Genomic DNA, 15143 nt, shown 5'->3' with positions numbered 1-15143 from the left:
ACTGGGCTTTGTCTCTGTCAAATACTGTCAGATAATCTTTCTTCATTGAGCTCGTACTTCTCCCTGTGCGTTAGAGATAAATGCGCCTAGTGCTCAGTGTTGGATGCTTTCATATATCTTGGAGAGTCTTGTTTGTGTGTACTGATCCTCCTTCAGTGTTTTTACCGCGGTGCACTGCACGGCCTCGGATCGTTGCCCATCTCGCAGTAATTGTGGGTGGCTCTGTTATTAATTAGCTCAGATAGCTAACTGTGTTCTCGAAACATCACGAGAGAACGGCTGTTTTTCTGCCTCACATTTGGACCAATTAATTTGTGCATTTCCTTTTGCAGCATTACAGACGTTTATGTATTTTTATCAGAGCACTTTTCGTGCCCAGGAAGTGAGAATGAGTCAGCTCAGAAGGGTACTATTAATTCACTAATGGATATGTTCATACACACACATATACGAACACGCGTTCGCACACAAACACACTGGCTCTAATTATCCATGTAATGTCAGGGGAGACATTAGAGTTCAGTGAGCCCTGATGGGTGTCACACCAGAGCAAGAGAGTTCAAACACACGTTGTTATGATTTGGAAGAAGCCTGTGGTTTTTAATTAGCTGAAATTTCATGTTCACAATGCCGTGACGGCGTCTAATCACTTGACCCCTGGCCTCATAACTAAAACTCTGTCTCACCACTTGAACTTGTAACCTACTCTAAAATGTTTTCAGGTCTCACCTCATTGGTCCTCGTATCATTTTTGCCGACAGGTCTGACCCGGGGCCTCGGCGTTGTCATTGCACACACAGATACGTATCATCATGGGAAAACAGAACAGCAAACTCAGGCCCGAGATGCTACAGGACCTGAGGGAGAACACAGAGTTCACTGACCACGAGCTGCAAGAGTGGTACAAGGTGGGGAACATCTTAGCACATGCACGGGTGCCATGTATCTGTGCACTTAAAGGGAACCCTGGCTATTAAGACTTGTATGGCTTAATATAACATAAATGATGTCTCATATTGAAATATGTAGTAGAAAACCCATTGAAGAGTTTGAAGTTATTTCAAAAATCCACATAATTTTATACAGATTTTGGACTATAGGGGGGCGCAATTGTGCAATGGTTGCTACCTGTTGCTATTTTTACAACCCAACTCGGAAAATAACTACTGCTGATATGATGCCACATTGTGTGGCTTTCAGTTGTAATTTTCAGTCGAAGGGCAACAAGAGAAGCAGTGTAAGTCTTCACTGCTTTACTAGCGATAAGAAGAGAAGAAAAGAATGGGAAGACGCCTGTGGACGAATAAAACTTCCTAAAGACACCTCATGGGGAAAATCGATTGTGTGGCATTTGGTTTAAGCCTACGCTTATATCCATCACCACCTGTAAGCTCTTTCAGTAGCTGTGGTCATTGTATCAGTATTTTGTTTTCCGAGTTGTGTTGCAGTAAACATAGCAACAGGTAGCACCAGTAGCTCACCAAGTGCAACCATTTGACATCATCGAAATAATAGCCAAAATATGTATAAAACAATGTGGTAAATAGAGTAAGTCTTTCATGGGTTTTCTACTACATATTTCAGTAAGAGGCATCATTTTCATTATATTAAGCCATACAAGTCATAATACCCCGGGATTCCCTTTAAGCAACACAAAATATTTGAATTTCATTGAATTGCAAACAAAATATCACACCAAGTGGCATTTACAAATTATTCTAAATATTTTCTCAGAACTGTTTACATTACTGAGGCATTTAGCATTTTTTGTATTAATTTGAAGGTATTAATATTATATTCTTTTTTCTTGCTTAAAAAATGTTTATTATAAATGCCACTTAGATTGGTAGTGTGCTAATGCAGTGACGTACAGCAAAAATACTTTTGTTTTCCCAAAAAATATTTAAACATTCTTAAATCATGGCTTAAGATATTAAGAATATGAGAATATATTTAGATGTACTGGAAAAGCAACATAAAAATGCTAAGTAGGAAAAGTCATATTTTGCAGTGGATGCCTTTAGTCCAAACACTTTTTGGGGCCCATGTTTACTGTAAATGAAGTGTAAATGATTGAACTTCACTATCAGAATATTAATTTCAAAGAAATCTTTAAGGTACTACTATAAACCTTTTAGAGGTAAAAAAAAAAAAAAAAGGTGCAACGTTGTCCCTTTAAGGTTACTGTCCCAGTGACAAACCCCAAAGATACAAATTTTGCAGGTAGGCCTATATGGTATTGGACTATATGCATATTTGAGCATGAAAAAAGTCAGCCCCACCCAAAAAGACTGTTAAATATAGCATTTAATGTATGTCTCTATAAGTGGAGGTCATGGGAAATGACTTTACTAAATTATGTATCCCAGAGTTGGTTGCCTCAGAGGAGACATGAATGCTTCTTGTAAAAGAAGGTTAAGGACCCATGTGTATCTACATGTATGTAAATTTGAGCTACTCTGTTATGGGCCACAGTGGCCCTGGGGCTGAAAAAGAGCAGATCACATTGTGCATTCAAGTGCTGTTGGAAATGACTGTAACATTAATTTGTATACACTTTGTGTACTTTTGATGCAGAATTTATGAGCTGACCAAACCACTTTCTCATCATTTTCTATGGCAGCACAAGAATGATAAAAAAACAAACAAAAAAACTAATTATATAATTGCATTAGCACTGAAAACAGTTCCTGCCTTTATTGGAAAGTAAAAAAGAGACAGAAATATGAAACTGTCTCCAGAGTCTATTTTAATAGTTTAGTAAATCATTTGAAGACACATCAGATCATAATTCATAACTTCCCAGGACTATGTTCCCTCTTGATAGTAAACCTGAAAATACCTTGGCTGATTGTGAAGAACTTAAGGACTTAAGTGGAAATTACAGCACCATCATGAGACATCATTTATGAGTTTGGGGGTTTTGGGATGCTTGTATCTGACCTGAGATGTCATATTCTAATAAATGAACCTCTTAAAGCAAGCCAGTAATGCTAATATATGTTGTTCACTCTAAACAGGGGTTCCTGAAAGACTGCCCCAGTGGGCATTTGAACGTTGAGGAATTTAAGAAGATCTATGCCAACTTCTTTCCATACGGTGATGCCTCTAAGTTCGCTGAGCACGTCTTTCGTACGTTTGACACCAACAACGACGGGACCATCGACTTCCGGGAGTTCATCATTGCTCTAAGTGTGACATCACGGGGAAAACTGGAGCAGAAGCTGAAGTGGGCCTTCAGCATGTATGATCTGGACGGCAACGGTTACATCAGCCGTGAGGAAATGCTAGAGATTGTGCAGGTCAGTGGCATTCTGGGCCGCTTGTGCTAAAGTCTGTGTATTGCATCCATACACTAATTTTCTCACTGCTATAATGATTTTGACAAAAATAAATGGTTTATGTAAACTTTGGATGTTAGATGCTAACTGTTAAAGGAACACTTCACTTGTTTTGAAAATAGGCTCATTTTACAACTCCCCCAGAGTTAAACAGTTGAGTTTTACCATTTTCGAATCCATTCAGCCGATCTCCGGGTCTGGCGCTAACACTTTTAGCAAAGCTTAGCATAGATCATTGAATCTGATTGGACCGTTAGCATCTCGCTCAAAAATGACCAAAGAGTTTAGATATTTTTCCTTTTTAAAAGTTGACACTTCTGTAATTACATAGTGTACTAAGACTACCGGAAAATGAAAAGTTGCGATTTTCTAGGCAGATATGGCTAGGAACTATACTCTCGTTATGGTGTAATAATCACTGTATAATCATGGTACGGCAGCAAAGTTAACAAAAGCTAGTCTGATTGAATGATCTATGCTAAGCTATGCTAAGAGTGTTACCGCCAGACCCGGAGATCGACTGAATGCATTTGAAAACGGTAAAACTGAACTGTTTAACTCTAGGGGAGTTGGAAAATCAGCCTATTTTCAAAAAAAGTGGAGTGTTCCTTTAACTGTCATGGAGAGTGTGCTCAGTAATCCTCAACTTTTGATCAAACTTTTTGGTCAAATAGATGTTTACCTGGTTTACCAGTTGGTCTCCCAACTAGCCTACTAAAACAGACTGGCCTATCCAGATTGGGCAGGCTGAAAGACCAGCTAACAGCCTTAGGCTTTTGCAGTAGGGTGACCATTAGAGCCGCATGATTCTGGATAAAATGAGAATCACGATTTTTTGTTTCAAATGAAGATCACAATTTTCCCACGATTCTGAACTAAGCAAAATAACGTAATTTACTAGAGGCTGTGACAAAATATTAATCGCTGCAGTCTATTCAAAAATGTTTAATTTGAATGTAATGTTTGAATGAATGATTCAACGACTTACTCATAAATACGTCACTTGTTTCATTACTGAATGAATCAGCGTGTTTAAACGAATCTCTTGAATGAATGATTCAGTGACAAATACATTTTTAACAATCACATCTCGCAACCTAGTGGCGAAACAATGTAATCAACAACGTAATCAACATTGTAATCAACTAACGTTATTTGAAGCACCAATTACTTTCAAAAGATGTTTTGCTGTGGCCTACTTTGATCGCTACCATAGACATCAGTGTTTATATCAGAACTATAAATAGCTGAAAAGACTGTTTGTGAAGCGTCACACCGACAGAGGCCGCTCCCACGATAGTTGATTGACATGAACGTTTTACCTCAGATCAGCTGTAACAGTCCGACCCCCATTGCTTCGCTGCCGGAGCAGGGATGTAAGTTAGACAAGAATATCTCAGATTGAGGTGTTGTGTTGCTGGATGTAATAATGAACATAGTGGTCATCATTTACTCCCAACATCTGAGCCGCTGAAGATGGAGTGGATTACATTTGATGTGAAGGGAGTGCACCTCCTGATCTACATAAATGCGTCTATGTTCGCGCAAATCATTCGTGATCCAGCTTCACTTACAGTAGAAGTGAGTATAAGGTTTTTTATGAATCTCTGCAATAACCTTTCCTAATAACGTGCTAGTTAGCAAGTTTTACGGCTAAATGCGGCTAAAGTAAACAATCTCTCAGAGCAGCAGAGAGAAAAGAGGGGCGGGGCAAGCAGAGCTCATTTGCATTTAAAGGAAAAATCCCTCAGAATGGGATGATTTTTGCAGAGTTCATTTTGACAAGGTAAAAAGGGTGTTGTTTTACACAACCATTGAGAATTTTTAACCAAAGTATATTATAGACTTTTTATTAAGAATCATATCAACTTGTGGAAAATGGGCATCCCATGACCCCTTTAAACATACTAACTGCTCTCTCTGTCAGCAGCGCGAACACAGATTAATAGACAGACGAATCACTGTCATTTAAAAATAAGATTGCGTGGGTGTTTGAATTGAGATCGTGATTTTTTACGATTAATCGTGCAGCTCTAATGACCATTGAAACACTCCACAAATACGCTGGTTACCAAAGCAGTCCTTTAGTGATTATTTTCCACTATATAACAGGGCCTGAACATCTTACGGGATTGTTTTGCACAGAATTTTGTAAACATTTCTGAAGTTTCTGCAGTCACAATGGTGTAATTCCCACATGAAAATTTTAATTATACCACATGGGAGAAAGTACACCATGATATGAATAAATATGAAGAAAACTAAACAATTACACTTGCAACAATCACCTGACTTGAATATTATTAAACCACTGTGGGCAGTTTTGGTGAGAAGAGTGAGAAGCCAATTCCCTTCTTAAACATCTCAGATCTGACAGATGTTCTGATAGACACTATTTCACTGGAGACTATTCAAAAGTTGCATGAATCTATTCTAAGAAGGTTGGAAGCTTTATTAAAGGCAAATAGTGTCAAAACACCAAGACATACTACCTATTTGCCAGGTGTTCACATAACTATCCATCCACTGTGCCTAAAATGAGTCTAAAATAATAAGCCTAATTAGGCATAGTAAAGATCCTTTTCTAAAAGCGCAAACATAAAATTTAAAAGAAGTTGTAACTAAAATTACAGTAGTTATTAAATTCAGTTAAAAATGGAATATATACAGTTTTATGCAAAAGTTTTGGAACCCCTTGCAGAATCTGTGAAAAGGTGAATAATTTTAACAAAATAACAGAGATCATAGAGAGATTAGCAGTGACTGTATGATTTGAGATCCATCTTTGCACACTGAGGACAACTGAGGGACTCAAACAACTATTAAAAAAGGTGCAAACACTCACTGATGCTCCAGAAGGAAACACAATGCATTATGAGCCGAGGGGTGAAAACTTTTGAACAGGATGAAGATTTTTCTTATTTTGTTGAAATATCATTTTTTTCCATTTAGTACTGCCCTTCGGAAGCAACAGAAGATACATGCATGTTTCCCGGAAGACAAATTAAGTACAATTCACCTTAATCTTCAAATTCAAAAAATTTTCACCCCCCCGGCTTAACACATCGTGTTTCCTTCTGGAGCATCAGTGAATATTTGAACCTTTTCTAATAGTTGTGTTTGAGTCCCTTAGTTGTCCTCAGTGTGAAAAGAAGAGGATTTTTCTGAAGAACAGTGCTCAGTTTAACTGTTTAGAACAAACAAAGGAACAACCATCACAAAACAAAAAAGCAGTCATTGATCATCCAGGTAACCACACACAGTATTAAGACCCAAGAGTTTCCACACTTTTGCAGTGGGTTATTTTAATAATTTCAGCTTTTTTTTTTGTCTTGTAGGCTATATGTAAACATATTTTATGTAAAATATCTTACTCAGGACAGTACTAAATAAAAAATAACATGCATTTTGTATGATCTCTTTTATTTTGTTAAAATATTCACATTTACACAGATTCTGCAAGGGGTTCCCAAACTTTTTGCATAGAATTATATAAATAAAATAAGTTCAAAATGGAATATTTTGTTCGATATTTGTTCATTGTTTGTTCATGTTAGTGCATTAATGTTAACAAACACAACTTGTGATTTTAATAATGCATTAGTAAATGCTGAAATTAACAGAAACTAAGATTGCTGTAGAAGTATTGCTCATTCTTAGTTCATGTTAACTAATGTTAACTAATGAACCTTATTGTAAAGTGTTACCTATTAGCTAAATACAGTTTTATTTATCGTGTGTTATTTATTTTCTGTCAAATTTTTGTAATGTGTCCTTGTAAAGTCACAAGTTTTCTATTATAATACTCTTCAGGTCTGTTTTTCAGCATGTGATTTTTGGTGAATTTTATTAAAATCAGTTTGGGTCAGTTTGATCAGCGAACTATGTAATAATTGTTAATTATAATAATAGTATAAGGAAGCTATGACAATTTAAAAACAAGTATTTTACCCATTTTAAAAAAAGAATCATAGATAATATCATGACATTTCAAAGAGATTTTGACCATTGACCTAGAAAATGTCCCCGGTTTCTATTTCAGAAATCTGCTCACCTTTCAAGCAAGGCTTTCAGCAAGGATTTGTGATTTCTAAAAGTTCAGGCTTTTTGAGCACGCAAGCACAAGAAATCCTCCTGTTGGTCGACTTCTGTAGTGACTCTGTGTCCTTATAATGTCAGATGAAAGAAAAATGCTTGCTTTTATCCCTGAAGAAATGAAAGAATCAAAATACTTGAAGGAAACAGACTCGATTTTTAATTCATGTCTCTTTTTACCCACCTAATATATTACTTATTAACAGTGCAGCCATAGCCTTTCATGCTCTTCTCATTGCAGCACACCTTAATATTTTTTCTCCTTTGATGTGTGTGAAATGATTAATCAGATCAGAATTGATATTTAAGAGACATAGACAATATGTGACCCTGGACCACAAAACCAATCTTAAGTAGCGCGGGAATATTTGTAGCAATAGCAAATAGCAAATAGCAAATACATTGTATGGGTCAAAATTATCCTAAAAAGTCATTAGGATATTAAGTAAAGATCATGTCCCATGAAGATATTTAGTAAATTTTTCCTACTTTAAATATATCAAAACTTAATTTTTGATTAATAATGTGCATTGCTAAGAACTTCATTTGGACAACTGTAAAGGCGATGTTCTCAATATTTGGATTTTTTTTTGCACCCTCAGATTCCAGATTTTTAAATTGTATCTCGGCCAAATATTGTCCTATCCTAACAAACCATACATCAATGCAAAGCTTATTTATTCAGCATTCAAGTGATTTTGAGCTAGACAGCTAGCATATACTCTTACTATTTCTACAGTATAAATGTCTACAGTGTATATACTACACCATCTGGTTTTAAAAAAGTAGCATGTGAATTCTGACTATACAAAATTACAATTACAGTTTTGAAAGCAAATATGACAAACAACAAGTACTATACTGTGCGCTTCCATTCTGCACACAGCCAAATATTCTCCTTCTATACCAGCAGCCGCTGGTACAGAAGTGCACACACAGTACAAGTCTTCATAATTTGCAGAAAGCACAGAGATGAGCAGCCTGACCCCTGCTGGAGAGATCAAACACAAACATTAGCGCACTGTCCCAGATGATCGCTCCCCTGTCAGCCTGTGCTGTGGGAGTAGAGAAGCTATTAGCATGTGCTTAGCATGCTCAGTTGGTACCAGTCTCCCTCAGCTAGGTTTGGCAAAGCTCCAGTCTGCGCGATGCCCCTCGACTAGCAGAGCCTGTGGGGAGGAAGATCGCCGAGATGGGGGAGGGCCGTAGCGCCCACGTTGGCTCTCTTCTCTGTTGGATTAACAAGTTAAATTTAACCGGGGTTTATCCCTGTGTGTGCAGAACGGCGGGATTATCCACTAGCTCATGGAGGTTACAGTTGGCTGGCACTCGGAGATTGCAGCACATTGCATATTTTATCACAGCGACGGCTGCTTTTAAAGGTGGAGGGCTAAGCCGTGAGTACGGCACCAGCAGTCTGCCCAACTGTGAATACCATTATCCCTCAAAAACATCACAAAATTGATTGACTTAAAACTGACATCTCTGATTTAGTGGGTATGGCTGGTAAATGAGCTGAAAAAGCCTGTGAAGTTTCCCTGCTCGGGTTTGCTTTCTGCTTCACGGCTCATGGTGAACCTCAGTGCAGGATGAAATACTAATGGAACAGAATATTGGATAAGCTGAACCTGTGAGGGCCAGATAAAGGTGGTCTACTGATCTTTTAACCTGGTTCATTATTCATATCTTTAACAGGCCATTTATAAGATGGTGTCATCGGTGATGAAAATGCCTGAGGATGAATCCACACCAGAGAAGAGGACAGATAAGATATTCAGACAAATGGACCTGAACAATGACGGTAAGATGTGGACCAGTTCTTGACTGTTTGAATACATTTCGTATTGAAATCACAAAACGACCTGATGTGATTATTAAATAGCAACAGTGTGTGATTTAATTAAATATTTACCATTCAGAGCATGTGCAGGCCTCATGAAAATGCATTTTCAGCAATCTCAAGGTGGTCCATAAGAATGCTTCAATTACTGAATAACTTGCAAAAAGCTATATAAATTATATATAGCTATATAAATGAAAATAATATAAAAACAGTGCTGGTGTACAAAATACAGGTGTAAAAAAAATATTTTTTTTTTGTAAGAAATTAATACTGGTGTGTGACACTGGTGTACAAAATACAAACAAAAATATATACAAACACACAGGCATTCAAAAGCTTAGGATCAGTAAGGTTTCTTATGCTCATCAAGGCTGCATTTATTTGATCAAAAATCCAGATAAAAACAGTAATATTGTGAAATATTATTTCAATGTAAAATATCTGTTTTCTGTGTGAATATATTTTAAAATGTAATATATTCCTGTGATGCAAAGCTGAATTTTCAGCATCATTACTCCAGTCTTCAGTTTCACATGAGCCTTCAGAAAGCATTCTAATATGCTGATTTAATATCAATGTTGGAAACAGTTGTGCTGCTTAATATTTTTTGGACCCTGTGATACTTTATTCAGGATTCTTTAATAATTAAAAAGTTAAAAAGAACAGCATTTATTGGAAATATAAATCTTTTAAAAGAATATAAACTACCGTTAAAAATGTTTTTTTTTTTTTTTTTTTTTTTTAAGAAATTAATACTTTTATTCATGTGTTAAATTGATAAAAAGACTTAAATTTCTAGAAAAGACTTTTATTTTGATTAAATGCTGTTCTTTTTTAACTTTTTATTCATCAAATCACAGGTTTTAACATTTCATGTTGACTAAACTTAAAATTTTAAGGCAGCATGAACACTTACTTTTTTAAGTTGAAACAACTTTTTTTTACAGTGCACTACTGTTTCAGCATTGATAATTAAAATAATAAACCAACAGAAAGATTTATGAAAGATCATATGGCACTGAAGATTAGTAATGGCTAATGAAAATTCAGCTTTGCATCACAAGAATAAATTAAATTTTCAAATATATTGTAATAGAAAACAGTTATTTTTAAATTGTAATAATATTTCAAATTATTACTGATATTACTGTATTTTTTTTTAACTAAATAAATGAAGTCTTGGTAAGCATAAGAGACTTCTTTCAAAACATTTAAAATTCTTACTGACCTTAAACCTTTGAATGGTAGTGTACTTACAAATGAAGAAATTACAACAGAAATATATTTATTAATTACAAATTAACTTCCAATAATAATATTAAAATTAGCAGCAATTACCAGCAATAACTCAACATTATATTACAATAATATATGCAACAATACCTTGACTGCATACTATAAAGTTGACCAAAAATTCACTTTTATGTTGAACTTTTATCATATCGAGTTCAAGTCAAATGTCAATATTAAAAATAAATAAATAAATAGGGTAGCAGCCATTTGCACTAAGTGAAAATAGCAAAAGACTCTATATTCACTATGTAAAAATAGCAGTATCTTAGATACTATTTATACTACTACATTATGATATTTGCACCTCCGTATTATAGTACGTTATAAAACACAAAAACCGTATGCAATAACGCATTGAGTGTAAATTATAATTTTTATTAAAATTATTAAATGGATTCCGTCTTATTGAGACAGTAAAGCCTTCCCTACACCTACCCCTAACCCTAACCAATAAACACCCATGAGGCACTTTGTTTCCAACTTTTAGATAATTTCCTTCATTTTATTGAAAATAAATGCCTTTCCGATCTAATATGTGATGTGAAAAGGGAGAAAAGTGAGTTTGGCAAAAAGGTGGATTTGAACTTGGGTCGATTGTGTCAAAAAGTCATTGTTATGCGATTTACTACCTACAACGCTGGAGCTTTTGTTTAACAGGTGGCTTTTGTAACGTTGTCTAGCCCAACCACACGTTGGTGGGCGGAGTTAGTGTAAATAGCCTCTGCCAACAAGGCAGGCTATTTGCACTGTAAATAGACCCTACAAACAAAGGAAAAAATAAAAAACCATGCACCCCAATTCCTAGCAAATATCAGATCAGATAAAGTGTCAGTTCTCTCAACTTTTATCTCTCCACCATTTCTGTCTTCTCATTCTAGGCAAGCTGTCTTTGGAAGAGTTCATAAAAGGTGCCAAAAGTGATCCCTCCATTGTGCGGCTACTGCAGTGCGACCCCAGCAGCGCCTCGCAGTTTTGAGTCGCTCCCGACAAGCGGCGCCCAATGCATGAAAGCTCTTATATCTCATTCTTCTTTGTGTTCCAGACGGAAGAGTTTTAAGAAAAAAACGTGCAACAATTTTACTTTCACTATTTCCCAGAAAGGACATGCGTACATCTGAAGAACAAAGACAACACCTGTCAGGACATTCTCTGTCTGCTGCGTGTCATCCGTCTTGTCTCTGCAGAAGCTGATGGAGCACTCGACTCCAAAAAATAGATAAAAAAAGCGGCCGATCGTGTTCCAGAATCCAGATTTTTGGAAAAGAATGTTCCTTTTTAGGAATCGTGCATGCGCTCTTGACCTTCCCCACCACTCTTGTGTTTAATATCTGTGCTGTTTTGTTTCTCTTCCCCATTGTTTTGTGAGGGCACAGTTCCCCATCTACTTTTTATATTGATATTTATGTGTATATAAAGTATAAATGCATATAGAGACATGTTAGGACTACAAAGGAAGGCAGATATAGACGTCTTTTTACTCACATGCATCTTACGGCAGTATTATGTAGCTTCAGGCAGTATCCAAATCTTAGCCTCCAGTTGACCCAGTGGACTGATGGACTGAATGTTGGGATTTTTCCGCTCTGGCGCTCATGATCTTTATTTTACAAAGAGAAGGCTGAGGATCCCATTCTTGAATTCTGTTCATTTGATTCTGTTGTTGTTGTTGTAAATATGTGGTTTGCTTCCATTATTTCGTTATTTATTTTTTGCATTTTTATGGTGTTTATTTTACCAAGGGTGATTTTATTACTGTCGAACCGAGACGTGAGACGCATGGTAATGTATTATGCCGTTTGGAGTAAGTTGTTAGTCATTCGGGGCTTTTTCAGTGCATCGTGGGAATTTTTTGCATCAGGGGACACATTCCGTTGAATGGAAGACACTGGTAGCACATATCATTTGAAGCGCTTCATTTGTGTGCGTGCGGTTATGCGCGTTTGTATGTACGCAAGAGTGACAGTTTGCATGTTTTGGTGTATGTATGCGTCTGTGCTAACTTTATAGTATCACTTTGTGTAGTTCAATACGATATCTTTGTATGCAAGTAAGTTTTTGAACCCCGATTCGAAGCAGCAAACTCATGACACCTTTACCCTGCGTCATATGGTACTCCAAATCTTAGGTTTCCATCAAAAACATAGACAGGAATGTACAACGCTATAATTTATGATCATGTCTCACCTTTAGATAAAGAGTCTGAATACTGAAAGCGATCACTAAGGGCTTATTTCCACTCTTGAATGAACAGGTTTAAGGAGAACGCCACTGCTTTGGTTTTTCTTTTCGTTGTATGCGACAAATGACATTCCATGACCTGAATTCTCCAGGTGCTCCTGCTTTTGTAACATACAGTATTGGCTCGTGAACTCCATACATGCCCACTCTCGATACATGTGTAGCTCCTCTCACTTTGCTGGCATCCATGTTGCTTCCATATTTGTACCGAGACCATATTTGATGCTGCACCCTCTATGGCAACTTTCCTCTATTATGTTGCATGAAAACCTCATGCGAGGACATAATGATTGTCCCCTTTTACTGACGTTGAAAATATACTTCTGTGTTTAGAATGTCGCCTGAGAGTGATTCTTACACAATGCTGACCTGTACGTACACTTAATGTTGTGTCTTATTGATCAACCTGGTCATGTGATCATTAAGAGCAAATGTATTAAGCAGGATTTGAAAATGCCTTGTAAATTCGCATAAGATTCCTGATTTTGGATTGAAGGTAACAAAAAACAATGCAAAATTTCAATGTGAATAGGAATTGTAAAGAACCTAAAATGATTAAAATAAATTAAAATTTAAAGACATTCATTAACTAATAGAAAAGCAATGTTGGCTTGACATTGTTTCAATGTAGATAGATAGGTAGATAGATAGATATAATAGTATTATTTGTATACTATTACACTACCAGTCAAAAGTTTTTGAACAGTAAGATTTTTAATGTTTTTAAAGAAGTCTCTTCTGCTCACCAAGCCTGCATTTATTTGATTTAAAATACAGCAAAAGCAGTGATATTGTGTAATATTTTTACTATTTAAAATAACTGCTTTCTAGTAGAATATATTTTAAAATTTAGTTTATTTTTGTGAATTTTCAGCATCATTACTCCAGTCTTCAGTGTCACACGATCCTTCAGAAATCATTGTAATACTGATTTGCTGTTCAAGAAACATTTAATGATTATTATTTTCAATATTTAAAACAGTTGAGTACATTTTTCTTTGATAAATAGAAATATCCAAAGAGCAGCATTTATCTGAAATAAAAAGCTTTTGTAACATTATACACTATACCATTCAAAAGCTTGGAATATAATTTTTTATATATTTTTTTTAAGTAATTAATTAATTTTTAAGAAAAAAATACAGAAATTAATACTTTTATTTAGCAAGAATGCTGTAAATTGATCAAAAGCAATGATAAATACATTTATAATGTTACAAAAGATTTCTATTTTAGATACATGCTTTTCTTCTGAACTTTCTATTCATCAAAGAAACCTGAAAATATTTTCAACATAATAATAATAATAATAAATGTTATTTTAGGGCTGTCAAATGATTAATCATGTTTAATTGCATACAAAATAAAAGTTTGAGTTTGCGTAATATATGAGTAATATACTGTGTGTAATTATTATGTATATATAAATACACACAAATTAATGTATATATTTAAGAGAATGTTATTTATGTTTTTATTTATAAATATTTTTTATTTGAAAATATTTGTATTTATATATAATATAAACTATATAAAAAATGTTAAAAATACATATACTTATGTATTTTTTAATATTTTACATGTATTGTGTTTTTTTTTTAAATATATACATGAATGTGTTTGTATTTATATATACCTAATAATTACACACAGTACACACATATATTAGGCAAACTCACTTTTATTCTGTATGCGATTAATTATGATTAATCGTTTGACAGCCCTAGTTTTTTTTTTTTTTTTTTTTTTTTCTTAGCAGCAAATCAGTATTAGAATGATTTCTGAAGGATCATGTGACTGGAGTAATGATGCTAAAAAATCAGCTATGAAATCACAGGAATAAATTAAATTTCAAAATATATTAAAATAGAAAAGAGTTATTTTAAATAGTAAAATATTTCAAAATGTTACTGTTTTTGCTGCACTTTGGATCAAATAAATGCAGGCTTGGTTAGCAGAAGAGACTTCTTTAAAAACATTAAAAATCTTACTGTTCAAAAGCTTTTGACTGGTAGTGTATAAATTATTTTATTTTACAGTTTCAGTTTTCATTTTAATTTTAGTTAAAATTTTTTGTGTGTTGGTGTCATTTTTAAATATTAGTATATAGGTAATTTTTTTGTTGTTATTGTTGTTTCAATAATAGTTTCAATTTTAATATTTCCAGTTATATTTCCAGTTCATTTTAGTGCTTCAACTTAAACTTATTTCAGTTTAGCTTACATTTCCCATCTAATACTTATATATTACTTTATTTCAGCTTTATTTCAATTAACAAAAAATGTTTTAATAGTTGTAGCTTTAATTAATGATAATAACCCAGTAGACAGACA

At 34.8% G+C, this 15143-nt stretch overlaps 1 protein-coding gene across 1 annotated transcript in view; it reads left to right on the top strand.

Annotated features, from left to right (window-relative positions):
• Positions 1 to 13145, top strand: part of hpca (hippocalcin) — a 46656-nt gene extending 33511 nt beyond the window's left edge. Inside the window, exons 2-5 of the mRNA XM_051137415.1 lie at positions 762 to 908; positions 3021 to 3302; positions 9132 to 9237; positions 11451 to 13145. Coding sequence (XP_050993372.1) covers positions 813 to 908; positions 3021 to 3302; positions 9132 to 9237; positions 11451 to 11548 — 582 coding nt within the window. The 5' untranslated portion in view covers positions 762 to 812 and the 3' untranslated portion in view covers positions 11549 to 13145. The remainder of the gene's footprint in view (positions 1 to 761; positions 909 to 3020; positions 3303 to 9131; positions 9238 to 11450) is intronic.
• Positions 13146 to 15143: the final 1998 nt, after the last annotated feature.

The sequence above is a fragment of the Labeo rohita genome, chromosome 19 (assembly GCF_022985175.1).
Source record: "Labeo rohita strain BAU-BD-2019 chromosome 19, IGBB_LRoh.1.0, whole genome shotgun sequence".
Classification (NCBI taxonomy): Eukaryota; Metazoa; Chordata; class Actinopteri; order Cypriniformes; family Cyprinidae; genus Labeo; species Labeo rohita.
The sequence above is the reverse complement of the archived record's forward strand: the minus strand, read 5'-3'. Positions and strand labels throughout refer to the sequence as shown.